Source organism: Pyxicephalus adspersus, chromosome 3 (genome assembly GCF_032062135.1).
Source record: "Pyxicephalus adspersus chromosome 3, UCB_Pads_2.0, whole genome shotgun sequence".
NCBI lineage: Eukaryota > Metazoa > Chordata > Amphibia > Anura > Pyxicephalidae > Pyxicephalus > Pyxicephalus adspersus.
Genome location: NC_092860.1, coordinates 103,592,025 through 103,607,620, shown reverse-complemented (window position 1 = coordinate 103,607,620; position 15,596 = coordinate 103,592,025). Strand labels below are relative to the sequence as shown.

Below are 15,596 nucleotides of genomic sequence, written 5' to 3'. Positions count from 1 at the left end.
AACTGGCACAGCCATTGAAAGAGGCTTATAAATATCTCTTTGCATCTTCCAGTGAAGTCATTAGGGATTCAAAGCAAGCTAGTCATGCAATAGACCAGCATCCAACTTCAAATGTTTTTAGTACACACAGCACTTCAACTAACTTATAGGTATTTGTAGTATCTTGGCATTAAAGGTGTATTGCACCTCAAGTCAGCGATTTTTAAAATTGTTTAAATAAATAAATTTGTTTTAATAAATAATATTGTTTAAATAAATTTACTAAGAAGGAGGGTTGTTTGATAGAAAATAATGTATGTTAATTTTAAAGAAAAAAAAAAGCCTACATTAGCCTGGACAAATGTTTAGGCACATACAGAAGACATGGCAACAGAAAGTCCAGTCCAAACCGCATAAACTAAATTTATCAAGAAAATAGGTTTGTGTTCACAGTTGTGGTGCCCTTACCACTTCCCCATATTGGTGAACATTTGACTTGGGAGACGCTACATAAAGCTTCTCTCTGCTGCAGCCCCATTGAAAATTATAGGGGGTGGCAGTGAGCGGTACACCAGTGCCACTTGCTGCTGCCAGCTGTCAAATACGCAGATGCGTTTTTTTTTTTAGAACCAGTGCCGCAGTGAAAATGGCAGAGGGAGTTGCAATTACAAAGGCTATGGGTACAAAACAATAAGACGGAATAACAAGCAAATGGTGACGATTTTCCACATTCAGTGGACTAAAACCATAGCATTTTAGTTTGTAGAATCCACACTCAGTAGAAAGTGATGCTTCTTAAATGAAAAACTAAGGCTTTAGAGACATGAATTCTGGAGGTAGAAGCAAACTGCTCTTCGATAAACTCTAATACAAGTAAAGGCAATTCACCTAAGGAGCAGAAACGAGGCAGGCAAAACTACAAAATTAGAAAATTTACCTAGGAGGTGAAATAAATATGAAAAAGGGGTTTGGAAAAAGATAAAGTTTAAAAAAAAAAAAAAAAAAGGAGGTGAAAATATAAAAACAATGGTAATAAAGCAAAAGATTGTCACTTCCTCAATGTAGAAAAGGAAGATACATACCCAACCCCCTATACTGTAAAGTTCATCAACATAAGAACAAGGAGACCAAAGAGGCGCTGGCTATAGGATACCATACCTGAAGGAACCATTACCTAAGCAGCCATGGTCTCTCTTGGCCACTTGGTCTGACTCCCAAACACTGACTTTTCTTCCAAGTATCCTTTTCTAGAATGAGGCTACACTCAGGGGAGTCAGCCATTGCATGAGGGCTGGCCAAGAAGTACCAGAACATTTGAAAAGGTTTCTAACCTGTAGGTCTGTAGATAGCAAAATTTAGAAAATGATGTATGTTCAAAAGAAGGAAACATGGTTGTTGTTGTACTAAGGAGATCTTTTTTACAGTGTCCTGGGGTAAATTTTTTAGGACAAACATCACTTCATCCAGGATGATGCCTGGGAAAACTCGTGTTTATAATGTTCTGCTGTTCCAAACAAGCCAATGCTTGATTATGTCTCTGAAGATGTTAATCCAGTCTATCCAAAAAACATACATAAGCTCTCTCTCTTTGTATGACATACAAAAGTTTTGGGAACAGGACTATTTTAAATTCTAATTCTAGTAAAATCTCACAGGACAAGATTGGTCCATTTTTGAAGTTTCTCACGTAGGGATTTAAACAATAATATGATGAAACATTATTATGATAAATTTTAGGATATTTTAGTAATGGGGCCCTTACAAAGCATGATATTTTATTTTTGACCATAAAAAGGAATAAGATACAGTCCAACATGGCCCGGCATACTAAAATGGGGTTAAATGCTCTAGATCTGTCCAGATTATTCGCTTAGTCCAAGACAGTGCCAATATATGTGATAAGTGAAAGGATGTGCGGTAGGCACACTCTAGAATATAAGATGTAAAGTAGTAATAGTAGATCATCAGTAAATGACGCAATTTATATGTTGCAGTTGCTCAAAATATTAGGTCTTTTATGTTATATGCCCCCATACACAATATTTTGTAGCCTAATTTTTTTGATGTAAACAACAAAATGATAAAAGTTCTACTTTCTTAGTCACCTCTCCCTCCCCGTAATAGCACTTAACCCCCCTAGCGGTCTGACTCTGTCCAGATTTCTGTGCAAAAAGCGGTAACATTTTTTGCATGGAAATCTATTTTACATTGTAGACCTATAATTCTTAGACATAACTCACCGAAAAATGTCCAATAGTTAATAAATGAAATAAATATCATAAACTTAAAAAAAAAATATCATAAAAAAAAAACAAAAAAAAAAAAAAAAAAAAAAAAAAAATCAGTAAAAAAAAAAAAAAAAAAATGAATTAAAGTTCAAATGCAAAAAGCGGTAACATTTTTTGCATGGAAATCTATTTTACATTGTAGACCTATAATTCTTAGACATAACTCACCGAAAAATGTCCAATAGTTAAAAAACACAAAAATCTGTTAAAAAAATAAAAAAAAATAAAAGAATAGTTAATGTGCAATATAGCTGTACAGTATCTTGTATAATATATTATATATATTTAATGAATATTTCTTTGTATTGGACTCAGTACAACTATTTTGTATTGAATCCAATACAAAATGATTTAAATTTCCCGCTGCACCAACGTCACTAGGAAGCCCCGCAAGGATGTCTCTGCACTTCGCGGCTGGAGATCGGAGCAGAAGGAAGTGTCCCCAGGACCTGCGAGACCAGGAGGACAATGGGGGACGGCGACAAAGCAAGAAAAGTGGGCTTTTATTTTTAGCTTAAATCTATCTCGAGTGTGACTTGGGAATCAAAGTCATACTCAGGAATACCGCTCAGGAGGTTAAGGAATAAAGAGGTAGTGGCACATAGATTAGGCCCCCCACTACAAACATTAGGGTGAGAGTGGCCATCACTAGGTAAAGCAGAAGCACTCTAATACTCTTAGAAGAATGTCCATCCCTCATGGTTAAAAGTTAAATTCCAGAAGCGGACTTTTAGATTTAAATTCTAATATTTCAATAAAACCATAGAAAAAAAAAAAAAAAAAAAAGTAATTCAGCCCAAAAAACAACCAACATTGCTCAAACTTCTTAAGGCAGTAGGAAATAACATGAATCAAGAATCAGCCACTCAACCGGAGTCTACAGCCCAATCATCCTCGGAGAAGGAGAACATTGACCAGTAAATCCACTCCAGTCGAGTAGCTTCCCCTGTCCCTCTCAAGTGAAAGTTTTCATCAAATGAAGCACATGGATTCTACAAAACCACTGTGCTACTGAAGGGGTCCCTGGCTGACACCACATCACAGGAATACATTCTCTTTCTGTGTCAAACAAGCGTATGAGTAGCAAGTTATGGTACATAAGTTTGGATCAGACGATGGACCTTTACCCAGGAGAGATGGACTTTTGGGCATTCCAGAAAAATATATAGTGACGTTCCTCAGTCAGAATTGCAAAACTAACAGTGGTCAGACAACTCAGTATGATAAACAGAATGAAGAACTAAGGATTTTCTGTACCATCTGGTGAGAATTACCAGATGATTTTTAAGGCAGATATGCTAGTTACACATAAAATAATCTTAGAAAAACATGATAAATAAATAAATTAAAAAAAATTTTTGTCTGGAGTTTTCCTTCAAAATGCAAACTTAAATAAAGTAAAAAAGTTTTTGTAGTAACGAAAAAACACACACATTATGGTGACTATTTATAAAGTGTACAATACATCTGACATTCTCCACAAATTAATGTGGCAGAAAAATAAATTACTACCAACATATGGACCTGATATATTTCAGTGTGTGGCTCGGGATAAAAAAAAAACACGCTGAAAGCAGTAACCCCGAGTTACACTCGGGTAGCAAAAAAACAAAAAATCTTACCAGGTTCCATCGGCGTCCTTCCTGTCGAATCCCATTCGGGACGTGCCTTCTTCTTCTGATCTTCCGCCGACAAGTGCACTGACGTTACTCGCGGGTTCCCGTGATGTCAGTGCATGCGGGAGGTGCGGCGAGAAATTAAAAAAAATTTGTATTGGATTCAAATATATATATATATATATATATATATATATATATGTAAATAAATATAAATATATATATGTTTTTTTTCATGGGAACGGATTAATCATTTTCTTTTATTTTTATGGGAAAAATTTGTTTGGTATATGCTACTGTACAGAAATATTACAGGTTTCAGTATTTTTTTATGCACTCGTTTTAACAGATTTTTGTGTTTTATTATTTAAAGTTTATTAATTTTTTTTTTAAATGTTGGACGTATTTCTGTAAATTATGCTTAAGAATTATAGGCCTACAATGTAAACTAAATTTCCATGCACCAAAAATGTACCGCTTTTGGCGTAAAAACATTGACATAATTAGACCGCCAGGGAGGTTAAAAAGCAACCAGTCACAACTAACTCTAAAAACAGAAAGTTTTTTTACCTGTGGGAAAAGACGGGGAAAAAAATAAAAAAAAGACAAGAATGTGTGCTTTAATTTTTTCTTCATTTAAAAAAAGGGGTTTAAAAAGAACACACGATGGATATATTTTATTTACAATAATTTTATTAGTACTTCTGTTTATCATTTTGAATTTGTAGTAGTCCACATTTGTGTCCTAGGTTTGGATTTTTATTTTATATCCAGATCACTTTATATTTGAGTATAAGTGGTATGAATTTAATACATAGAGATTTTATTCTATTTTATATCAGAAAAGTGAACTATCCAAGTGTTTTCTAATGGATTTTAGCAGATTACAGTTCTCCCTGTAGAGAGTGCTATCCTGTATATTTTGGTGAATATAAAAGATAGAAGAAATATTAAAAAAAAAAAAAAAAAAAAAAAAAAGCAGACTAGCTTTATATGTGTATACAAGTAGTAGATAGTCAATTTTTTTTTTTGCTGTGGGTGACTTTATTTGGGGAAAATTCACGTGTGACGGCAAAACGCGAAATGAAGTAAGCAGTTTTCACTGAAAAAGACAGACACAAAAAGTGTAAAAAAACAAAACAAAAAAAAAACTGACAAGGGGTTTCACTCTATCACGGAGGGGTGAGGGAAATTTCCCCTTAAGACAAAGATCACAAATAAGCTTGAAAAGGTTCGCTCTTATCCTTATTCTATGTATAATAGTAACATTTATTTCTAGGTTGAAGATTAACCTAATTGCAGATGGGAGGCAGAGGATATCATAGGGCAAATATTGTATTGCAAACCGTACCTATATTAGGTTCAGTAATATTGATGTGAAGTCTAAGGGTCCGATTTATGACGTTCTTCAAAGCTGGAGATGATAAACTTTCATCAGTGAACCTGGGTGATCCAGCAAAACTGGAATGGATTCCCCCAAACTCATTTTTATTTGCTAGCAAATCCTGGACCAGATCCATTCCTGGTTTGCTGGATGGACACATTCACACACCAGCTTCTTATATCCAATTTGGAAGAACCACTTCCATGATGTTCAAACCTAACTTTGGGCTGAGAAACTAAAACTGTTCCATGTACTTGTACAATGAGATGTATTTATGAATAATTCCCCTTTCAGGTAAACCTAGAATCACCAGATTATTCTTTAGAAGTAATGGCATTTCCTATTGTGACTGCCGCCTTCTCTTGATTATTGGCCAAAATCCTGAGTCTTAGTTTTAAATCTGCATTGAAATGAGCAATGCATAGGGATTTGCACAGGTATGATGATTAAAAATACAACCGTACCGACAAGGGAATAAATTATATATTACTTATGAATACAACCCAATGACACCACTGTAATATCTTCTGTCCAAGATTTTTACCATATCATAAAAATGGTGCTGGTTTCGGAGAATATAATAGGCATTATAATCTAGCAACCACTAAGTTTTGAGTAGAACTAAAGTAACTCCATCACTACAAAAAAAAAAAAAAACCGCTTTATTTTGAACTTGTGGGAGTCTTGAGTCATAGAATGTTGCCCCTATCTCGTATGTCATTACAGAACATATGCGCACGTGGGAAGGACCACTACATTGGAAACAGTGGAAAAGGGATCATCAGGAACAGGGTAACATCATGGAATTCTTCAGTAATATACAAACCGGCAAAAGTAAAATAACTGCATATGGTTGGGGTAGCATGAAGTTACACACTCAGAAGACACTGTTTGAAAGGTATGAATAGAAAATTCCTAATGCAGGTATGGCTATTTGTTATTTTGACCTTTTAGTGAGAGGGTCATTTAAGTCTAGTAAAAACCCAGACAGTTTTTCGCGTTTTGTTTTACTGTACTCATCTCATTTCATTGTATTCTGTTAGGGAGTTTTCCTTTTTAGTCTTTGCAAAGGGAGAAATCACACGCCTCTTAGATGGTTGTGATCAGAATAAGTGTTCCCACTTAAGAAATACATTTATCACTGGAACAGGGGCAATCTTTATTTCCCATCTTTTTTGTCTCAGTTATAATAATAGTTATAAATAGGGAAGTAGAGTCTCCCAGGCTCCAATCAGGAAAAAAAAGTAAAATTTGTAATGCCATGTGGTGTCCAATGATTACTTTCCTGATAGTAAGATGCAAAAGGGAAAAGGGTTCACTGCATGTATCTGCAACACGTTTTCCTATAGCCAAATTTTTAGCAAAAAAAGCAAAATTTGATATTCAAAGCAATTATTGCATTAATAAATGCATTATTACACAACAGGAAGTGACCGGGTAAAGCAAGATCATCGGGTATTATTTGAAATTAAAACCACATGTTAAATGTTATATGAGAAATTTAATGATTAGGTTGACAAATAATTTACTTACAGATGAACTGCATGCTTTTCTTGCTGTTTCCTTTTAATAGGGGGTAATACATACATATTGATACATGATACTGTGATATTAGGGCTTGAGATACCGTTTAAAAAAAAAAATCAAAATTCCTTTATTTATAAATGTGGTTGACCCGCAACAGATTTATATTTGCTTTAAACAAAAAAAAATGCACCAAGGAGCAGCTGAGTACATAAACTGGAGGATTGGCATTGTCCCTGTTGGTAATGTACAAATCAGAATTTTAAGAGACTCAGCCCTCCTTCCTACTGGCTAGTGGGTGCTAGAGTATGACTAATTATTTCCTAAGGCTAAAGTAATATATTCTGTATTATTTATTGTGGATGCAATAGGTTTGTGTCCCTCCAGGCCTTTTCCTTCCCTTCAACACTCTCCATGGTATGTACCAATATAGAATGGAAAAAATAACAAGTCTTGGGCAAATAACCTTTTAATAAAAAAAAGTTTTTAAAAATCTTCCTTTTCATTAAAATTTTCAGGCATTTGGTATGCAAACACAAAGAATTTAAAACTTTGTGTGTCTATTAAAATTAAATATTTGTATATAGAAAAACTATACACATAATCTACGATTATAAAAAATGTTAGCATTATGGTAGACATGTGAGATGTAGTTAACTGCAGAGTCAACAGTTTGTTTTTAGTTAACTGATAAAACACAATCAATTGTTTTATCATTTTTTTGGATTAGTTCTCATTAGCTGACCTCTTCCCAAGCCAAAACATCACCAATAGTCCTTAAGCTTTACAGAAAGCAGGTTAGATTTAGCAGCAGTTGTGGTAGCCTTGCTGAGTAGAGGCAGGGGTAAGCAAAAATGCCCTCTGAAAGCTCAGCCTACCTTTTCTGTCTGGTTTGAGATTCCTGTCAATAGGTGGAGGCTCGCAGTCTGTAGAGGGAACGGACCTTCTTGGTGGAGTCTGTGGACTGGATCTAAAGCCCATATGTGCTGGAGGTGGAACTTGCATTCCAAATGCAGAAAAGTCAAATGTGCCTGGAGTCATAGGTACATAATTTGTTTCTTGGATGGGTTCTGTACAACTGTTAGAATGCTGTCGAGGAGGTGAATTTGGGTTCATTGGAACATAGTTTTCATCTAGTTCCTCAGTTGAAAAACTTCCTACTGTTAACATGCTTCTGTTTTTCTGCAATAAAGAACACAACTGATTGCAACTGAAGCAAAGAAGGATTTGAACAATTAATACATGCATACATTATTGTACATGAATGATGATCAAAAACTTACAAAATGGCCATGAAAGGCCTCAAGAGAACTGGATCGGTCACTGGTAAAGGGACGAGGGACATCGTAGAAATCTTGGGAACTCATTTCTACAAAGACAAATATTAGTGACAATGTTACAAGTTACAATGTTTGAGAAAATGTATTTAAATGATAACATTCACAGCTATCCCACCAGTAAAGAGTAAGCTTCCTGCTTTGTTTGAATCTCCCTATCCTGAGGAACCCCTCACTATACCCCTCCCTACCTTTTAGCTACTGTTCTATCTCCTGTCCCTCATATGTTTTCAACCTTCTTCAGCGCCTTGTCTACAAAAGACACACCGATTACCTGAGCACCAACTCTCTCCTTGACCCTCTCCAGTCTGGCTTTTGAGCTGTCCAATCCACTGATTTAGCCCTTAGTAAAGTGGCCAAGGTCCTCATCAGAGCTAAGTCTCAAGGCAACTTTTCCCTGCTCCTTCTCCTCGATCTTTCCTCTGCTTTTGACACTGCTAATCACCCCCTTCTAATACAAATCATGCGCTCCATTGGTATCAGTGACACTGCTCTCTCTTGGTTTGCTTCCTATCTGTCTGACCGCTCCTTTCAAGTTTCTTTCAATAATAATTCCTCCTCCCCCACTCTACTCCCTGTTGGTGTTCCGTAAGGGTCAGTCCTTGGACCGGTTCCCTTTTCTCTGTACACCTCCTCTCTCGGCAGTCTCATATCCTCCTTTGGCTTACAGTACCATCTGTATGCCGATGACACTCAAATCTATCTGTCCACCCCAGACTTGTCCCCTTCAGTCTCGGATAAGGTTTCATGCTGCCATCTCGTCATGGATGTCTGACCCATTCCTGAAACTCAACCTGGATAAAACAGATCTCATCATCTTCCACCCCTCAAATTTCAAATCTCCCACTGACATATTCCTAACTGTTATTTTTGCCTTCCCTCAGACACATTATCTTGGTGTCACCTTTGGCTCCGCCCTCTCATTTAGCCCCCATATTCAGAACATTTCCAGGTCCTGTCACTTTCACCTACGCAACATCTTCAAAATCTGCCCTAAACTGTCCCTAGAGACCACCAAACACCTTCCTTGTACACACTCTTATCTCTCGTCTGGACTACTGTAACATCCTGGTATTTTACTAACCCAACTCTCTCCTCTACAATCTTTATTGAATGTTGCAACCAGACTCATCCATCCTTCCCTCCGCTCCGCTCCTCTTCTGCTGCATCTCTTTGCAGTTCTCTTCATTGGCTTCCATTTCACCTTAGAATCAAATTCAGGCTCCTGTGCTTTTCCTTAAAATCCCTCCACAAGCTCTTGTCCTATTTATCTTTCTGACCTGGTAAAAAAAATACTCCCTTGGTCGCTCTCTCTGCTCCTCTAATGACCTACTAATGACTTCTTCACTCATAACCTCATAACACGCATGGCTCCAAGACTTTTCTAGAGCTGCCCCAACTCTCTGGAAGGGTCTTTCTCGTCCTATTTGGCTTGCTCCTACTTAGCAGCATGAGCAAGAAAGCAATAGCAGCTACCATATTTCTATCTGTACAAACTGCAATTACAGGCATCAGCAATCATACTTTTTAATTATCATCTTATGGTTTGGACCAGATCCACAGACAAACAGTTTAAACCGCAGTCCAACTTCTGTCTGGCTTAGAGCAAAACCTAAAAAGCAACCTCCACCATTCAACAGTCCAGTACACCACACAAAAAAAAACCTACTGTGCTCCATCAAGCTGTATAGACTATCATTACTGGTAAACTGGTTTCATAGATATTCCTCTACTGTGAGGATACTCTATATAAGTGCAGAGGCAAGTGCATTGATGCTTTCCTACTGCTAATTGCTTTTAGATGCAACCAGATCTCCTTGCTGGAGTACCCTGAAGTGACAGCACGCTAGATCTTGCAGTTTAACAACTTTGCAAATGCTCATCCTTTCTGCTTCATGCAGAACTAAAAACTTGTAAATGCCTAAAAATTTCATACCACAATGTGAACATACATACAACCGACTGTTAAATGAACAATAGGAGTGCTATTTATTAAACAGGGAATCTGACATTCCCTCGAACATTCCCTGGTAGGAAACAATTATTACAATTGAAACACAACAGCCCAGAGAATTCCAATGGGGGAATGTTTGAGGAAATGTCTGATGGGCAAGGGAGAATGTGAGCAAAAAAATTGGAAAAACAAAAAAAACAAAAAACAAAAAACAAACTACCTTGCATACAGCAGTTCCTTGTCAGATCAGTAAACAACCGAGTGGGGATTACCACTGTGATATCCCGTCACTTGCATTCTCCATGTGTGTACAGCACTTGTTTGTTCTACTACCACTGGAAGTGATCAAAAAAGATTTCCAGGGACACAAATTTAATAGCCGTACACATTTACTTTGGAATCAGGCCCAGGGCTTCTGATTGACAAGGTTTCATAATGTAAATTCTCTGGGATAAGAAGCCAAGGTACATTTAGGCTATAGCACAAAGACAAAACCCAAAATATACACTTTGGGTAAAGTAAACATTTATTTATAAAAATAAACTATAGATAAATGAAAGAAAAAAAATAAATGAATGCTCAGATATAAAGTCATTCTTACCTTTCCTGTATTTGTTTAGCTCTAAGCTAGAAACTGTATTACTACGTGATGATGCCATTCCACCTGTGGGAACACTGTAGTTGCAGTCAGTCTCCGAGGCAGTACGGGTTAGGCTGTGTTCTGCAGGGGAACGCTCGGAGGAGTAATGTGGCTTTGGCGGTCTAGGTGGAGGAACATCTGTAATTGTGTCTAACTTTGACGAGGACTGTGCCAATGAGTTTTCATGTACAGTCCTAGGTATTTGATAAGTGCTTCCCGAACTAGGAGGAATGTCATAGCTTACATTCATTTGCCTCAGTTGTGATTCTAATAATGAGGCCCCAGACATATTAAAAACACTTTGATCAGCATCCATGTCTGTAGCAGATGGTGACACAGCTTTTGGTAAAATATCTTGTGAATAGCTTCTGGGGAGATTGTAAAAACTAGACTCAGAAGAAGAGCCAGCACGGGATGGAGAGTCATATACACTGGACTGCTGGTAATATCCATTTAATGCATGCTTGAGGGAGGACGAACTCTTGTGAGTAGCAACATTGTCATTACAGTCTGTTTCAGATGGTAAAGACTTTGCTGAATCTGGGTGAGGCCTGCATGCAGAAAAACATTACATAATTAGAACACACAAATCAACTGTTGACAAAAATACTAATAAAAACAAGTGAAAATTATTAATACAAAATAATAATTAAAAAACTAAAATATTAAAATATTAATTAAAAAAACTTAAAATATTAGCAAAATATTAGTGACATGTACACATTTTTCTAATGTGCAATTTTTAAATAAATAATGAAGTACAGTCCCATGTGCCTTACTTGAACGTCAGGGACTATTTCCTTGAATAAATAGATATTTAACAGCACAGAAGAAAAGTGTATGAACCCCTCCTTTTCTTGCTCGCATAAGGATAGTACAGAAGAAAAATGTTTTCTGTGAAATATATGTTAGAAATCTAATGACATTCACATAATGAACCACATATTAGTGTGAAAGAAATAAACAATAACTGCTTTGTATCTGAAGACTTTAGATTTCCAATTTCTGACTTGATATGGTTTGAAATATTTAGTTTATTTAAATAAACTACTGTGCAAGGACGAAAGCAGCTCATAGCTTATACAACAGTGCTCAACTTCAACTTGGAGCTTTTGCCTGCAATACCTCTTCTCAACCACAAGATGTCCCCAGTCATTCTGGGTAAACCAGCGGTCATCAACTGGTGGTCCATGGTTCTGGCTGATGCGCCCCTGAGCGGGGTCCGGAAAAGGACCCCGCTGGGGGGCAGACTGGCCAGAGCCACGGACCACATTCCCTGTATGGATGGCAGGCTCAGGGAAGTGAGTGGGTTGTCTCTGGACAGCTCTAAGCCTGCGATGGGAGAGCGGGCGGGTTCTGGCGTCATGAAGTCACTATGGGGGAAGCTTCTTCCCCTTTAAGGGACACCTGGCTCCTCGCGCATGCGCGGTTCAGAGTCGGTAAATTTAGTGGTCTGTGGGTCCATAAAGGTTGGCAACCACTGGGTTAAACCTCATCTAGTGTCGCTTAACCGGAAGACTATAGGCATACTGCAGGACGTCATGGACCCGCCCCTGTGAAGAGGGGGTGTGAATCTGGGGAGGGCACCCTGTGGTCACTGCACTATTATGCAGAGGGCTCCCTGCATCATTTAGAATTAGTCAACCTGGGGAGGTAAAAAGGACCTTGCAGTATCAAATGAACAGTCCAAAAACTTCAGAAAATGTAGTTAAAACCCCCAAAAAGCCAAATACTATTTGCAAAGGGCCAATGGGCAATGAACCAAAGTTGGGCAATAACATAGGATGTGGTAAAATTATTTTTCATTGTCTCACATATTTTTCATTGAAATCAATGTAAAAAGCATTAAACATGCATAAAATTACTGAACTTGTTACCAGTGTTTCCAATGAAAAAACACCAAAACACATATCTGTAAATTTGTCCTCAATCTTCTAAGTATACAGAATTGTATTTTTTTCAGTACTTTGTTGCATTAGCATGCTTTGTTGGAAGTAAAAAAAAAAGTTCCAAAATAAATAATAGGTGACTATAATGGTTGATGACGTTAGATGCACTGAAATGTACACTGCATAACATAAGTATATAAAGCCAATTTTTTCATATACAAACCAAAGTACAAAACTAGTGATACAAAACACACATGCAAAGTGCAATTCCCATTGCAGTAACCTCAGACTCACTGCCAACAGATCTTTTTGCTCTCAAAATCTTCCAGCAGTAGATAATCCTCTTCTGATGTGACAGACGATGACCCTTGCCTGAGTTATCAACAGAATTTACATAGGAATGAAATAGCCAATATGAATGCTTAGACTTGAGGAATAAATCATTTAATTGTCTTTGAGTGATACATAATATTTATATATGCTGGCTATGCAAGTTACTTGAACGTACTTTTTTGTTTTTAAGATTCCTAGAACAATAACTTCAAATCTAGCATCCACTAGATCAGGGCTACCTAACTGCAGTTCTTGAGGGACAAATACAGGTTGGATATCTTTGTAAGCAGATATTTCCTGACTCTTAGTAAACCACACCTTACTAAATTATGAGCAGATTTTGGCTCTTGAGAACTGGATTTGATAGCACTGTTCTGGATACATGCATTTACCATAGCATTTATAACTACCTCTTCTATGCTCTAAAGGAGGGAGTTGTAATTTCAGAGAAGCTACTATTGTCCAGCAGATTTCTAACTAGTTGGTGAATTTACCTAACTCCAAAATGTGCTCATCAAGCAGTTTCAGCTTAAAGTGACGGTAGCCGTCACCGCCACTTCCCCCTGCTCCAATGCATTCCAATTTTAGTCATCACCACGACTGGCTGGTTCATTGGTGATTAGGAACGTCTGGGAGGTGGGAGGGGAAAAGCTGTTATGGTTATGGACAGCAACCTACAGGATGCTAATAGCTTTATTTATTGAAGGCTACTGCAGAAACTCTTGGATGATCAGTATTAAAGGTTGATCGAATTTATCATCAACTGTCATGAAGTTAGCTGGACAACAATTCCTCTGAAATAACAATGGCACTGGGGGCCAGCTGGGAATAAACAAACCAATTGGTTAAAAGAAATATATAAATCGGAACACTGAGGCATTACTTTTAGGATAACTTGTACCATTATTATTGTTAGTCATATTTAAAAAGACTTTTCCTGTGACATCTCTGTACAGGTCGCAGGCTCAGGGAGGTGGGTGGGTTGTGTCTCTGGACAGCTCTGAGCCTGCGATGGGAGAGTGGGCGGGTTCTGGCATCATAAGATCACTATGGGGGGCGGGGGGGATGGGGTTCTTCCCCTTTGAGTGAAACACGGTTCCCCCGCACATGCACGGTCTGGAGCCTGGTGCGGAGCCAGAGGTCTGTGGGTCTGAAAAGGTTGGCAACCACTGGGTTAAACCACATCCAGTGTCACTTAACCTGAAGACTATAGACATACTGTAGGACGTCATGGACCCGCCCCTGTGAAGAGGGTTTTTTTTTGCATTGGTATCATACACATAAATAGGAGAACATTTCCAAATGCTCCCATCAGTACTAATACATTTCTAGGTTTACCTTGTTGGCTCTAGAGTCTTGCTTCGACAGTTTATTAATAGCAGATAGTCCTGGGGATCTTCTTGGCTGTTTGCAGGTTCTACAGGTGGGACATTGAGCAGCTGGTACGGTGGAGGGAGCTGACCAGGGAGTGAACCTGCCGGAGAAGAGAATTCTGAACCTGCAGCCATGGCAGGAACACTGGGAGGCTTTCCATCTGCAAGGACAAAAAAAAAACGGAAAACTTAAAGATTACATTCCCATTGATGGGCCTGTTCAGACCAGCAGATCATTGCAAAATGATACACTGGGATGTTTGCATTCTTGAAACATACTCTGCATATTTGCTTCACCTTTGCCAGAGTTATGACCGCCAAGTGAAAGCAAGAATATTATGATCTTGTATGTGTGTGTAGTTAACTCTGCATACACCTTTCATGCAATAAAAATAATATATCTGCCACTCAGCTATTGAGTAGTCTGTAGAAAATGCCAAGAAATGTTTTTACAATCCCACTCTTCGTGAAGCACCCATTCTGTCACTTGTCTGCGTAGAGAATAACCGGAATTTGAACCCCCCCAGGGACTGGAGTCCAGTATTCACAGCACACCTGAGGTTCCAAAACATACTCTATCCAAAACCAAAAAACTATTTTTGGTTGGTGATACACTGACAAGGATGGAAAGAAAAATGCTATACAAGAAGTACAGATAAAAACTACATCACTAGTAAATGTAATGTTCTTAATAAATTCATTTTATAGACATGAGGTATTTCTATGATAAAGTTCAAATACCAACTTTTGTACATTCTTGATTCATTAGTATGATGGAAATCCCCTTCTAAGTTCCCACCCACATAGCATTCTGAAGAATGCACCCTTACCCTATCACCGTACACAAAGACACAAGCCACAGGCATTTACCTACAATCTCCTGCAGTAATACATATGATCCAGTTCAACCTCTTTTAGATCTTTCAGAAAGTGAAAACCTAACTGAACAATACTTTTATTATGAATCATGTAGGCTATCACATTACAGGGCTGGCAAGCCTAAAGCTGCATACACACATCCAATTGTCAATGTAAAGGATCTTTCACGAACCTTTCCAACGACTATGGACTGCACGATGCATGAACAAGTGCTGTGCATGTAGCACCGTTCTGCTCTATGGAGAAGGGAGGGGAAGAGCGACATATCGGCACCCTGCTGGATCGTTCATCGTCTGTAGATCCGCCAGGAGGGTCCTTCGGACGATTAACGGGCGCTGTACACACGCCAGATTCTCGTACGATATCGGCCCTGAGCCAATTATCAGTTGAGAACCATTGG

General features: G+C 38.0%; 1 protein-coding gene across 3 annotated transcripts in view; it reads right to left on the bottom strand.

The window, feature by feature from the left end:
- Positions 1 to 15,596, bottom strand: part of GAB1 (GRB2 associated binding protein 1) — a 61,881-nt gene that overhangs the window by 11,441 nt on the left and 34,844 nt on the right. For all 3 annotated transcript variants that reach the window (XM_072405868.1, XM_072405869.1, XM_072405871.1), the window contains exons 3-6: positions 14,283 to 14,478; positions 10,684 to 11,273; positions 8,075 to 8,160; positions 7,670 to 7,973 (exon numbers count right to left, since the gene is read on the bottom strand). In XM_072405868.1, coding sequence (XP_072261969.1) covers positions 7,670 to 7,973; positions 8,075 to 8,160; positions 10,684 to 11,273; positions 14,283 to 14,478 — 1,176 coding nt within the window. The remainder of the gene's footprint in view (positions 1 to 7,669; positions 7,974 to 8,074; positions 8,161 to 10,683; positions 11,274 to 14,282; positions 14,479 to 15,596) is intronic.